Source organism: Nelumbo lutea, chromosome 2, assembly GCF_056320005.1.
Source record: "Nelumbo lutea isolate HS-2025 chromosome 2, American lotus-T2T, whole genome shotgun sequence".
In the NCBI taxonomy this organism is placed as follows: Eukaryota; Viridiplantae; Streptophyta; class Magnoliopsida; order Proteales; family Nelumbonaceae; genus Nelumbo; species Nelumbo lutea.
This window is the reverse complement of record NC_142685.1, coordinates 13,959,654-13,974,518: the sequence shown is the minus strand read 5'-3', so window position 1 is coordinate 13,974,518 and position 14,865 is coordinate 13,959,654. Positions and strand designations below refer to the sequence as shown.

General features: G+C 39.7%; 1 protein-coding gene across 2 annotated transcripts in view; it reads left to right on the top strand.

Moving 5' to 3' along the window:
- EMB2730 (Ribonuclease II/R family protein) overlaps positions 1 to 14,865 on the top strand; it is a 53,568-nt gene that overhangs the window by 8,394 nt on the left and 30,309 nt on the right. For both annotated transcript variants that reach the window (XM_088968989.1, XM_088968988.1), the window contains 6 exons: positions 9,798 to 10,016; positions 10,271 to 10,453; positions 10,773 to 10,835; positions 10,957 to 11,063; positions 11,152 to 11,301; positions 12,756 to 12,915. In XM_088968989.1, coding sequence (XP_088825115.1) covers positions 9,798 to 10,016; positions 10,271 to 10,453; positions 10,773 to 10,835; positions 10,957 to 11,063; positions 11,152 to 11,301; positions 12,756 to 12,915 — 882 coding nt within the window. The remainder of the gene's footprint in view (positions 1 to 9,797; positions 10,017 to 10,270; positions 10,454 to 10,772; positions 10,836 to 10,956; positions 11,064 to 11,151; positions 11,302 to 12,755; positions 12,916 to 14,865) is intronic.

The window sequence follows — 14,865 nt, the reverse complement described above, 5'->3', positions numbered from 1 at the left end:
TTTATCATTCCCAGTCACAACGATATCATCCACATACACCACCAATATTATTTTGCCTGCTGAAGAGTCAAAACTGAAGACAGAGTGATCAACTTGGCACTGTTTCATACCAAACTTCTTGACCACCTCACTGAACCTACCAAACCATGCTTGAGGGCACTGTTTAAGTCCATAAATAGCCTTCTTAAGTCTACATACCTTACCATCCTCCCCCTGAGCAACAAACCCTGGTGGTTGCTCCATGTAGACCTCCTTGAGCAAATCACCATGCAAAAAGGCATTTTTGATATCTAGCTGATGGAGAGGCCAATCATACATAGCTGCAAGGGAGATGGCGACACGAACTGACCCTATCTTAGCAATCGGGGAGAATATCTCTGTGTAGTCAATGCCATAGGTTTGGGAGTACCCTTTGGCAACCAGCCGCGCCTTCAAGCGCTCAACACGACCATTTGGCAAGTACTTAACACTATACACCCACTTACAACAGACAGTCTGCTTCCCAGGAGGAAGAGCGGTGAGATCCCAAGTGTGATTATGATGCAGAGCAGAGTGCTCTTCTTCCATAGCACGACACCACTCTGGAGAGGTAAGGGCTTCCTAGACATCCTTAGGAACAACCACGGAGGATAACAAAGAGATGAACTGGCGATGGGAGGCAGAGATGTGGGTAAGTGAAACAAAATTGGAAATAGGGTGAAGGGTGCAAGTACGTTTACCTTTCCGGAAGGCAATAGGAAGATCTAGGTCGGAGGTTGGTGTCGGAGCTGGAGTTGGATCTGTCGATGGTGATGAAGCTGGAGGAGCTACAGTCGGTACACGCGGGCGATGTGTATACACGTGACGGATGGGTGGACGGTCAACCGACGGTGGAACCGGAGGCAAGGACGTAGGCATGACTGGAACTAGAGGAGGTGGATCAGCCACGGGAAGAGGAAGAGGAGGTGGTGATGAGGAGGAAGCAGTAGCACCGGACCCGACGAAGAATGGAGTAGACTCGAAGAATGTAACATCAACACATACCAAGGAACGACGAGAACTGGGATGATAACACTTGTACCCTTTCTGAGTTTGGGAATAGCCAAGGAAGATACACTTCAGGGAACGTGCATCTAACTTGTTAGTCCCGGGACCCAGATTATGAACGAAGCAGACACACCCAAATACCCGAGGAGGAAGCGGAAACGGAGACATGTTGGGGAATAAGACACTAAAAGGGGAACGACCATCAATGATAGACGTGGGCATCCGATTAATTAAGAAACAAGAGGTGAGCATTGCATCGCTCCAAAAGGTTTTGGGAACATTCATGTGGTGCATGAGGGAGCGTGTCGTTTCTACAAGATGGCGGTTCTTTCTCTCAACCACCCCATTTTGTTGTGGAGTGTAAGTACATGAAGTTTGGTGTATAATGCCATGTTGGTCCAAGTATTCTTGAAAAGATGAAGACAAGTATTCACGTCCATTATCAGAACGGAAAATTTTGATGTGAACGCCAAATTGATTGCGGATCTCAGCATAGAATTTTTGGAAGATGGCAAATAATTCACTTCTTTCTTTCATTAAATAGAGCCACGTCATTCTTGAACAGTCATCAACAAAAATAACAAAATATCGGTATCCATTATATGACATCACTTTATAAGGACCCCAAACATCTGAATGAATTAAAGAAAAAAGACTCGACACACGGTTATCGACCCTAGAACGAAAGGGAACACGATGGTGTTTCCCAAATTGACACGACTCACAATCTAAAACAGAAAGTTGACTCAATGAAGGGACTAAGGACTGCAACACTTTCAACGAAGGGTGACCAAATCTACAATGCCACTGGAGAGGAGAAATGGATGACTGAAGGGCCGTCGACGTTTGTCCACCACCATCAAGATAATATAGTCTACCGGCTTCATGCCCTCCACCAATCTTCATCCCCGTCTTGAGATCCTGAAAAACACACATAGAAGGGTAAAAAGTGATGGAGCACTTAAGGGATTTGGTCAGCTTACTAACAGACATAAGATTAAATGGAAACTTAGGTACATATAAAACAGAGGATAGGGATACAGGGTCTAGGTCAACATTACCAACACCACAGATAGATGATGTGGAGCCATTAGCAAGGGTAATAGATTGTGATGTTGAGCAATGAGTGAGAGATGAAAACACACCTGGAGTTCCCGTCATGTGATCGGAGGCTCCAGAATCAATAATCCAGGGGTTGGGTGTAGATGCCAAACAAGCCATACCTGAGTGTGCAAAGGAAGCTGTGTTCTGCTGCGACTTGGATTGAACAAACCTCTCATACTCATCCCGAGGAACACTAACCATCTCCTTGCCTGGGCCATCTGAGGGAGTAGAAGGCATCAGGTCAGCTGATCGGTTCTCCTGTCTAGAGCTGAAACTGGTGTCACTAGTCATGGCATGGTTGGCCCACGTCGAGGGAGGACCATGTAAGTCGTAGCAGTAGTTAATGGTATGTCCATCCAATCCACAATGAGTACACTTCTGTGGACCCGAGCCACATCCTCTACCACGAGCTCCCCCTGAATCTCTACCTCCAGTACGACCACCACCACGGGTATGTGTAGATCCACCACTACCACTTCTGCCAGGCTGGGCTCCTCGAGCCCCACTTCTGCCACCTCGACCTCTCGACATTGCAAATGCTGATTTATCGGAGACATTAGAATCCATAGATCCAATGGAAGCCTTCCGAAGACGAGCAAACACCTCCTCTAAAGATGGAAGAGCAGATCCCCCTAGTATCTGAGCTCGTACTGGTTCATACTCAGACTTCAGCCCCACCAGAAATCGTGTCACATCAAGCTGCTCTCGCTGTTGCTGTTGAACTTTGACATCAGAAGTGAGAGGATGATAGACATTTAACCCATTACGGATATTCCTCACACTGGCATAATACTCCTCAAGGCTCTGACTTCCCTGTTGCAGATTGAAGTATTCCTGATACAGTTGATATACCCTAGTGGTATTATCCTGACTTGAATATAGTTTCTTAGCATGATCCCACACCTCTTTGGCTGTGTCAAGAAACATGAAGTTCACACTGATTTTGGGTTCCATACTGTTCCACAACCATGTAATGATCTGTGCATCTTCCTGTTCCCAGTCTTCATACTTTTGAGAATTAGCGGGGGGTTTCTCCTCTCTTATATGCTTCACTTTCTTCTCTGCCTTCAAAAAAACCTCTACAGACTTGGCCCAAGGAACATAATTCTCTCCATTCAGTTTAATGGAGGTCATTTAGACATTCAGGTAGTCAGTAGAGATCATGACACTAGGTTTACTATCACTGTTATCTGCCATTGCCGAACTCCCTTATCACTGAATTCTGAGCACTGAATTATGAGCACTACACACTGCACACTACACACAGACACTTCACCGAAATCTACACTGATTTCAACAATAATAAATGCTGAGAACTGCAACACCACAAACCCTAATCATCGAAATCTGCACACTGATTTTAGCAGTATTAAATGCTGAAAAACTGCAACACCACAACCCCTACTCACCGAAGTCTACAACCTGATTTCAGCGATATCAAGTGCTGAAAACCACACTTGTAACACCACAAACCCTAATCCACACTATTGCCCTTTGAATCACACACAAACCACAATAAACCCTAGCATACTACAATCAAAACCCATCATGCGAATTGTACTACACCTCTCATGTATTCCATAACAGAAAATATGCATAAAAAAAACTTTACCTCATTGCCTGAAGGCCAACCACACGAAGGGCTGAGACACCACTGCACCACACGTACCAGCCCTAACTAGGGCTTAGAAACCACAACAACCAATCACCAACGACACAATCGGAGGCATAGGAACCTCCTAGGGAAGAGGGCGATCACTCCTTTTCAGCCCTTTTCCCAGTCTCCAACTCATAGCTGAGAAACCCAAGAGAAACCCTAATTCGAATGCGCAAAAGACAGAATTCTAGCAAGTCTGATTTGTTGAACCTCGCTCTGATACCAAGTTGAAGTTTGACCTGCCCTAGAATTCTGTCTTGTTCGTTGACTGTAAAGTAAAGTAAACAGCAAGTAGGAGAAGAAAGAAGAAGAGAGAAAGGAGAGAAAAGAGAGAAAGGCTGGTTCGAATTAGAGAAAGATAACCTCCCTAGATTCGGCCAGACCTGTTATTATATTATTAACTTGATGGAAAAGACTTAAGTGCCCTTCTTTAAGTAAGAAGCACTCGAACTAACATAGCAGTACACATCAACCTTCTCAACAAGTACAAAGACCGAAATACCCCTTCACTAACACCACTAACAAGTAGTATTACTAAAAAATCAAAACAGTTCGGTAACTTTTTTCCCTGATTGGTGTACTTTTTAGGATCTGGAAATGAAGAAGGTGATTGGGATTGGCCGTGAGATGAATGGAGTCTACCTGCTGGAACATTCACAGGGGGAGCAGAGTGAAGCACGAAAATTCTTTGTTTCTCAGTCTTGTAATAAGATTATGCTTTGGCACAACTGCTTAGGTCATTTATCTTTTGGGTCTTTAAAGAGTCTTTTTCCAAACTTGTTTGAGTCAGTAGAAGTGTTTGGGTTAAAATGTGAAAGTTGTGAACTTGCAAAACATAGTAAATAATCTTATCATTTAAGTAATAAAAGAAGCAACCTTCCTTTTGAGATTGTGCATACTGATGTTTGGGGGCCTTACCATACTCCCACCATGGGGGCTATACCTATTTTTCATGGGTCTATCTTACGCACTCTCGAGATGAGGTCTCATCTTTGACCTATGTTTTCCATTAGATGATCCTAACTCAATTTGAAATCAAGATCAAGATTCTTAGATCTGATAATGCCAACGAATACTTTGCAAAACCCTTGGCCTCCTACTCCTTGATCATGGGATCATTCATCAAAGCACTTGTCCTCACACACCTTAGCAAAACGGGGTTGTTGAGAGAAAAAGCAGGCATATTTTAGAGGTAGCCAGAAGCATCATGCTTAACTCCAATGTTCCCATACGCTTCTGGAGAGATGCAATCCGTACAGCCATATACCTCATTAACAGGGTTCCTTCACGGGTCCTAAACATGCAAACCCGGTTCAGTCTTCTATATCCAGATAAGGACCGACTTATTCACTATTCCCCTCAAAACTTTTGGGTGTACTTGTTTTGTTCAAATCCTTGGACCTCATCGCTCCAAGTTTGATCCCAAAGCCACCAAGTGTATTTTCCTTAAGTATGCACAAAATCAAAAGGGATATTGCTGTTATGAGCCAGTTTCAAGGAAGCGCTTTGTATCCATGGATGTCACATTCTTTGAGGATATGCCTTACTATCATAAGGCTTCTCCTCAGGGAGAGAATAGTGAGGAAGGGATTTCAGTTTCAGCTCCAAGAGTTCCTTTACCTGTCCTGGTTATTGAGGTGGGGAGTTGCGAAGAAGGTTGTCAAAAATGCAAGGAGTTGAGAGTGTATCACAGAAAGTGGTGGAGGCAGGTTGATTCTCGTACTCAACAGCAATTCAGACCAGTTCCAACATCTTCTACAACTCCAGATCTAGACACTACTACTGCTTCCACTATTACAAATGTTCAGCCTTCATCAACAGATGACCTTGACCTTCCAATTGCTATTCGTAAAGGGAAGCGCCATTACACCTCATCCACTGTCCATTGCATCTCCAAGTTCCTTTCCTAATTGTCTCTTACAATCCTACAAATCTTACTTGGCATCTATTTCTGTTATTCCTATACCTAGAAAAGTGCAAAAAGCTCTTTTGATACCTGAATGGAAGGAAGCAATGCAAGTAGAGATGGATGCTCTTGTCAAGAACAACACATGGGAACTAGTTAACCAGCCTGAAGGGAAGAAACCTGTTGGATGTAGATGGGTGTTTACTATGAAATATAATGCTGATGGTACTGTAAAGAGGTATAAGGCCAGATTGGTTGCAAAGGGATTCACACAAACTTATGGCGTAAACTATACAAAAGCCTTTGCATCTGTTGCAAAAATGAACACTATCGGAGTTCTTCTATCCATTGCTGCAAACTTCTCATGGCCACTATTTCAGCTAGATGTTAAGAATACCTTCCCCAACGAAGACTTGCAAGAGGAAGTATACATGGAGTTACCCCTTGGTTTTTATAGTACAGAAGCAGGAAATAAAGTTTGTCTTTTGAAGAAGGCCTTGTACGGGCTGAAACAATCCTCAAGAGCTCGGTTTGATAGGTTTAGACTGGCTTTGGACAAATTCGGATACATACAAGCTTAGTCAGATCACACTCATAGTTTTCAAGGCGCCAAGGCAAGGCTAGGTGACCACAGGGCGCCTAGGCATTGGAATTTTAAAATATTAATTTTTTTGAGTTTTTACTTTATCTATTCTTTTGTAAGCTATTTTATTGGTTTTCTATGCTAACTAGCAAGCATGTACACTAACTATTAACTCTATAAATCATTCAAATGAGTATAAAACTTAAAATTCTTTTGTAAGCTATTTTATTGGTTTTCTATGCTAACTAGCAAGCACATACACTAACTATTAACTCTATTAATCATTCAAATGAGTATAAAACTATAAATTTAATATAACTAGCAAGCATGTACACAGTACACTAACTATACACTAACTAGCAAGCATGTACACTAACTATTAACTGGAAAAAAATAAATAAATGAGTGCAAGAACTAGGAAGGGAGGAGAGGAGTATAGGGGTGGAAGAAGAAGAGGAAGAAGAAGTATAGGAGATTAGTGGCAGGGAGGAGTATAGACCTCTGTTTTTCAAAAAAAAAAGGGGGATTGATAGTTTGAGACTATCGACTGAGAATAGTTAGGGGCGGAGAGGAGTATAGGGGTAGAGACCCTGTTTTTTCAAAAAAAAAAGAGGGGACTAAGACTAGGACTAGCGACTGAGAACTTTGTATTGTTGTCTTAATAATAAAATAACGATAGTATGTAACCGATTTTATTTTAAAAGAATAAAACATCTAATAAAATATCAAAATAACAAATTAAAAAAAAAGTTAGTAGATGTATGTAGATGCCCGCCTAGTTGCCTAGGCGCCGCTTTGACAACTATGATCACACTCTCTTCTTTAAGAAGATAGGTCATTCCTCGACTCTATTTGCAGTCTATGTAGATGACATTGTGATAACAAGAAGTGACATTAGTGAAATTGAAACCCTTAAATAGCACCTTCACAAGGAATTTGAAGTGAAGACCTAGGAAAGTTACACTATTTCCTAATTTTCATCTCCCAAAGGAAGTGTGTTTTGGACTTATTGGACGAAACTAGCAAGTTAGGAGTAAAACCTGCTGATACTCTCATTGAGCCTAACCATAAGATAAGTGCAGAAAGTGGAGAGCTCCTCGAGGACAGGGCTATGTACCAAAGGCTGGTTGGGAAACTTCTTTATCTCTGTCTAACCTGACTAGATATTTCTTATGCTGTCAGTGTTGTCAGCCAATACATGCATTCTCCTAGGACCATCCATCTCCTTGCTGTAGAAATGATCATTGCCTACTTAAAGAGATGTCCAGGGAGACGTATACTCTTCAAGAATAATGGTCATATGAAAATAGAAGTGTATATAGATGCGGATTGGGCTGGATGTGTTGATGATAGGAGGTCCACCTCTAGATATTGTGCATTTGTGGGGGGAAGCCTTGTTTCCTGGAGAAGCAAGAAACAAAATGTTGTTGCTCGCTCCAGTGCAGAAGCAGAATACAGATCCATGGCCAATGGTGTTGCAGAAGTGTTATGGCTGAGATCCTTGCTTAATGAGCTGGAGGTTGATTATGAGAAGCCTCTGGTGCTGTATTGTGATAATCAAGCTACAATTAATATTGCTCACAACCCAATACAGTATGACAGGAGTAAGCATATCGAGGTTGACAGACATTTTATCTGAGAGCGAGTCACATCTCAACAAGTATGCCTTCCTTACATTGCCTCAGACATGCAGTTAGCTGATCTCTTCACCAAAGCAATCACAAAAAGAAAATTGGAGACAGATCTACGCAAGTTGGGCATGACAAATATCTACTCCCAACTTGAGGGGGAGTGAAGAAATGGTTGGTTAGCCACGAGTGTGGGGTTCCATACCCATACTTAGGCTCTAGTGTGTATAGTTTCATACCCACGCCTAGTTGTTTCTAATTTCTTTTATTAGTAGTTTCTAATTTCTTTTATTATTAGTTTCTAATTTCTTTTATTAGAAGTTTCTAATTTCTTTTAAGTTGGGTTGGCTGGCCTTATTGTTTCTAATTTTTGTTTATTTCCTATTCTTGTAAGGAACCTAAAGTTATAAATAAAGAAGTATGGGGCGATAGATCATGAACCACCGAACCCCTTCTTTCTTTTCTCCTCTCTTCACTCTTCTTCTTCTTCTTCTTCTCTCTCTCTCTCTCTCTCTCTTTCTTCTCTTCGAACATGTATTTACTTCTCTAATATAGTATACGACTATTCTTCTTCTTCTTTCAAGTAACCTATCTGGATCAGTGTTGTTTGGACAATAGAATTTGGAAACCTTTCCCATCTGGTGTGTTCACTTGTTCCTCTTTCTTTGATGTCCTCCTTTAGTCAACAAACCCTACAAGGAGTTTTCCTTCAAAGGAGGTTTGGTGCCAGCTTGTACCTCAAAAAATTCAGGATTTTTGTTGGTAGGCGTGGAAGATTAATTTGGAGAACCACAAGAGCAGCTATTCAATGGTCAGTTTGGGAGGAAAGATACAATAGGATCTTTAAAGGAGTTGAGAAATCCAAGGAGGAAATTGTAAAAGAGAATAACCATTATGACTATTCAAACTTTGGATTTGTTTAAAGACTTCTCAGCTGAGGACATATGCAGGAATTGGGGAGTGGTGGCATCTACAACTTCCATAGTTCCATAAAACCTATTGTGTAGGAATTGTGGTCTCCACCAACACAACAAAGAATGAAACTGAATTTTGATGGGAACTCTAGAGGTAATCCATGCCCTTCAGGTATAGGGGGAGTATTTAGAGATGAAAATGGCAGAATTGTGGCTATGTTTTTGGGGCCAATAGGAGTGGGGGACTCATTGAGAGTGGAGGTGATGGCCTTACTTCATGGTGTAAGATATGCCAAACAATTGGGGTTACACCAAATTGAGATAGAGGGAGACTCTAGATTGTTAATTGATTGGCTGCAATCAGGTAAGTTGGGAGCTTGGAAGTTGGATTTATAGATAGCCCATAAGGGAAATCCTCAATATAACAAGGGGGATTGGTGCTTGCTTCAAATGGACAAGGAGATCAGCTAATGGTTTAGCTGATACGTTGGCTAAACAAGGGACTGAGGGAGAGTATGCTCTAAGAAGTTTCGTAATAAAGATTACTTGGGACTGAACACCTGTTTAGGAGTTGACAGTTGTACTTAATTTTGTATTAATGAAGTTACCATTTCCAATAAAAAAACAAGTACTATTCTATGATTTTGAATGACTCTTTTTGCATGCTTTTGAAGAAGAGTAACACTTTATTATGGTTGTACTGTCCCTCGCTGTTTACATATATGTCTATCCTTCTTATTTTTGGCTTTTAAGTTTTCTATGATAATGTAAAGAATACCTTGCTTTTCTCTCACAAGAGATTTATGTTTTTTTGGCTGTCTTTTGGGGTTCTTAACACAATAGTCTGATATTCACTGTGCATTGTTAACTATGCCTGTTTGATTAGGTGAATGAGTGATAATGTAGTACCGTTATTTCATTGCTTGGTTGCTTCCAACAGTTTTTAAAAGACTGATTGCTATTTTGTTTGCAAAATTAGGTAGAAGAACTTCTACGCAGGAAGCATGCAAAAGAGGAAGCTGAAAAGGAACTTCAGGAGTTTGTAGGGCTACTGATGTCAGCCAAGGGAGTTCCTTTACATTCCAAGCCTCCCAAAGAATCATGGACAGTTGATAAAATCCAACATAGAATTGAATCTCTTGAGGCTTATGCAATTGATGCATGTAAAAATGATGATCAAAAGAAAACAGCTGGAGTGGCAAGTTTCCTGATACAATTCTACAAAAGTATCTACATGCTAGTTAGGCATAGATTTGTGGATTGCAGCTAAAACTTATAGAAGCCGTTCAAGAGGAACTTTGCAATTTATCTTGACCAGTTACTTCTAGATCTTTTATTCTTTTACCAGAAGAAAAAACATTTTTCTTTGTGCTTCTATGATGCCATTTGCTCCTTTTGGTTCTCCATATATTAATGGAGTACCTAACTTCTACTTCTTTATTTATTTTGCAGATCCTCAAGGCAATGGGGCTGCCAAGGACATCATCTTCTGCAGTAAATCTCCTCATAGACATTGGTTATTTTCCTGTACATGTCAATCTTGATCTCTTGAAGTTCAATGTCCATACTGAATATTCAGATGAAATTCTCTCAGCTGCCGAAAGCCTTTTGTTAGACTCATCTGATCCTGATGAGGTAGGTCTCTACTGCAAACAAACTCCAAAATTAGGAAACTTCTATATGGAGATTTCCAGAAAAAACATATGTATTTTTAAGCCCTTACAGAAAACCATAAATGTTAGAAGGATTTTCTTTTCTTTTTTTTTTGGGTAGATTGCCAAGTAAAAAGATAAATTTTGATATTTTTAAAATATGGTTTTGTTATTCCTTTTTTTCTTTTTGCCTCAAAACCACAAGAAACAAAACATGGAAAACTTTGTCATATTTCAACAACTTCCATTGCATTCAAGTGTACTTGATGCTATATGTTTATCTGGGGATAATTGTGTTTCAGATGGAGAGAAAAGATCTTACACATTTGAAAGTTTATGCAATTGATGTTGACGAAGCTGATGAGGTAAAAATCAAGTTGGCTATTTTCAAAGAATTTCTGTTTGAAATGCCTGAGTGATTTGCGCATTCTTTCTAATCTGGTTGTATGGTATGTTCTTACTATCCAAATGACCATGAATATGCAGCTTGATGATGCCCTCAGTGCAACAAGGCTGCAGGATGGCCGGATCAAAGTGTGGATACATGTTGCTGATCCAACTAGCTTAGTTCAACCTGGAAGCAAAATAGACAGGTATATTTGAATATTCTGCAGAGCATTTGGGTTAAATTGGAGTGTTTCTTTTAGTTTTAGTTTATTCTTAATATGGTTCATCATGTAGAGAGGCAATGAGAAAAGGGACCTCTATTTTCTTGCCCACTGCCACTTTTCCTATGTTCCCGGAGAAGCTTGCAATGGAGGGAATGAGCTTGAAACAGGGAAAAGTTTGCAATGCTGTCAGTGTATCTGTTGTACTGCATCATGATGGCGGGTAAGTTGCTAATCTATTGGTTGTCCTTTAATCCTTTTCTCCTAGGGATAAGGCAATATTTAGTGCTGATAATTGAAATGTAAAAACAATCTATAAATGGAACATGATGGATGTAATCCCAGGAGTCATGATCCTCCACTGATAACACCCTCCTGAAAGAATTATAACTGAAATTGAGCCAATTAGGTGATCACAACCAGTGGATCTGTAAATTTCTTTTCATATTGATGGTGGGATCTTTCTGACCATCCAAAAGAATGTGGTAAGCTGATAACCATATGGTGAAATGATCCAACCAAATTGATTTTGATGGTCTATCTTACTACATTTGGATACGGTGGTGGGCTTTCTAGGGTGAAGGTGATTTGGGTGATTAATGATGAAGGGTACAGAGAGAGAGAAGTAGACAGCAAGCTGTCTACTAGAGAATGAGCAGGAAATTAGATTCCAGGAAGGAAGCACTCTAGAGTTGGAACATATAGCAGAGAGGTAAGATCTGGCTATAACCAAAATTTTCTAAACCACACTTTTATTCATCAAAATAACTCTAATAGTTTTCAATTATCATTACCCTATTTCTAGACTCAACACAAGGGCTTAGATCTTCCTTCACAGACTCATATTCCAACTTGGAATGTGACCAAACAGAAACAACTCCTAATTGCTTTAAGACTAAGATAAACCTATACATACATACATAATGGCAATGGAGGCGGGTTCCCGAATCCCCAAAATTTTTTAATTAACAGATTTTTTGAAAAACAAATTTACTTAAAATGGCAATGGAGGCGGGGGTGGGGAAAATTGCCATCTCTATGTATTATTCTAACTCCTAAACCAACCCTAAATACCTAATTACCCATTACTGTTCTTACTAAAACTAAACAGACCAAATACAACTCCAAGACAGACCCCTAAAGTACAAACTTTCTAATCATGTCACAGACTGACACCTTATCAGTAAGGCATAATTTTCTCAACACACTGGATTTTCAATATTGTGGTTGTGTTGGATAGACAAATTAAATACCTATCTAGTGACACAAAATCATGTGAAGCAGATAAACTTTGACCCGTAAAAATTAGGTTCAAAGAGAATTGGTGTTATTGTATCTTTCACCTTTTTCAAAGTTCTTATCAACTCTCTAATAAGGTTCTTTAAGCTAATAAGCTAGAGAGTTGAATAACACAAAAATTTTGAAGCTGCCATTAGTTTAGGAGTCTATAAGTAGTTGATTTCTTCTTTCATGGTTTCTTTCTTTTGTTCTATTCCTGCATCAGATTTTCTGACATGGTATTATCTTTCTAACTGGTAAAACTCACCATATGGAGTTCTCAATGTAGATGGAATTCCTGATACAATTATAGATTGTAATTTCATCCATATGGTAGTCCGATTATGAAAATACTATTCACTTATTATATACAGTTTACGTCCTATATTGGGTTTATAGCATTGCAGAGTACACAGTAGAAAACTCGATTATTAGACCAACCTATATGTTGACATATGAGAGTGCATCTGAGTTGATTCACTTGAACCTGGAAGAGGAGGCTGAACTTCGAATTCTATCTGAGGCTGCAGCTCTCCGGTTACAATGGCGTCGCCAACAGGTTGCAATTTAATTTTATGAAATCCTTTTACTTATTCATACGGCTTAATGATGTTAAACAGTGAACAAAAAGCCTTGATTTCTTTTCAGCATGTGTGGTTCAGTTTGATAAGCCATGATCAAAGTGTGCAAGGACTCAAGGAAAGGACTAATTCTATCTTTAGATATCCATATCAAGAAAGATATGTCAAAAGCTTTAAACCAGAAACATTTTGTCTATAATCCACCTTGTACTAAGAGGAATCAATGTCTTTATGTTTGTTCCTGAAGTTGGAAATTATTTAATCTGTTCCTGTATAGCTTCCTTCAAAAGGCATTCAAGTCCCCTTAGGGTTAGCATATTGTATTATTAACAGGAATACTGATATGCATAGACTTTCATGCCTTAATACATGAAGGGAAAATAGAGAACATGTGAATTATTGTAAAAGAGAAAATGGAGAATGTCCAGGGCATTGAGGTAACCATGTTTTTTTTTTTTATATATTTATTATTATCAATGAGGACAATGGAAATTACTTTAGCTAAGTACAATAAAAATATCACAATTGAGCCCAATACAACTGATCCCTAAGTATCCCCTACTTAGCTAAAGAATCAGCAAATGTACTGGCCTCCCTCCCCATTGTATAACCAGATTCATATTTCTTGCTAATCATCTAAACTTCTTCATTTCGTCCCTATAACACCGTATCATTGAATCTGGATCTTTCATCCAGTCCACTACCACCTTTGAGTCCCCTTTAACCACCAAATTCTCCAAGCTCATCTCTTTTGCAATCTGAACACCTTGTAAAATTGCATATAGAGTCCCCACTTCCCATCAGTCATTTAGTCCTGAATAGAGTGCCGCTACATTCCCTTCCTTATCTCTTAAGACCCCTCCAATTCCAGAAGGGCCTGGGTTACCTTGGCTATTCCCATCAAAATTTAATTTCAAAAAACCTTCAAGAGGAGGTACCCATGTCAAGTATATTTTATCCTTCTGCACTGAACTAGAAGCCACTGAATACCAATTCCTCCAAATATCATCAAAGGAGAATTGCTGAAATAAATCCAAAGTTAATAGCCAATGTATAGCCCTGGTCATTACACTATCCATAACTTGTTGCTTGCTTCTTTCCTTTTCTTGGAAGATTCTAGCTTTTCGTTCTTCCCATAAAGTCCAAATCATTGCTGCTCTGCTACACCTCTATATTATTCTTCCCCTTCTCTTTGGCCATATAAAGGTAGATGAATCAGTAACATCTTAGCCTTCATTAGCAAGTTCCACCTGCACCCAAACAAAAGAAAACCCAATCCCAAGTATTTGCAGCAATGGAGCAAGAGACTAGTAAGTAGTAAGTAGTAACAAGATTTACCCTCTGATTTACAAAGAGCGCACCGGTTTGGGGAAATATACTACAAAGGTCTCTTCTTTTGCAAATGATTTAGAGTGTTTACTTTCCCATAGAATACTTCCCAACACAAAACACTAATTTTAAGGCGTATAGGCTGACACCAAACTTCCTTAAAGGGGAAAGATTGAGATTAGGGGACTAACAAAGGGCATTAAAAAAAGATGCACAAGAAAAAAGACCTTTAGAACTTGGGCATCAAACTCTTCTATCCGGTTTAGAAGGATCTAGACAAACTCTATCAAGAAGAAGCAAAATTTCTGTCATAGAGGTTCGTTCCTCATCCTTCAACCCCCTATGAAACCCAAAATCCCAATTATGATCCAAAGGCAATAGAGGAGGGATTAGAAATTTTGAGAGCATCTCATTTTTGTACAAGAAAACATATCATTTGCCACCAACCCAAACGTCTTCCAGAAAACTAATTAAATTCCCTGAACATACAACATACCTGATATACTTGAAGAAAAGAGAAAGGATACCATTAATTACCTTCCAGGGTGCTGCCGAAGTTGCCCAATGTGATACACCAGCATCCCAACCACTCTCTAACC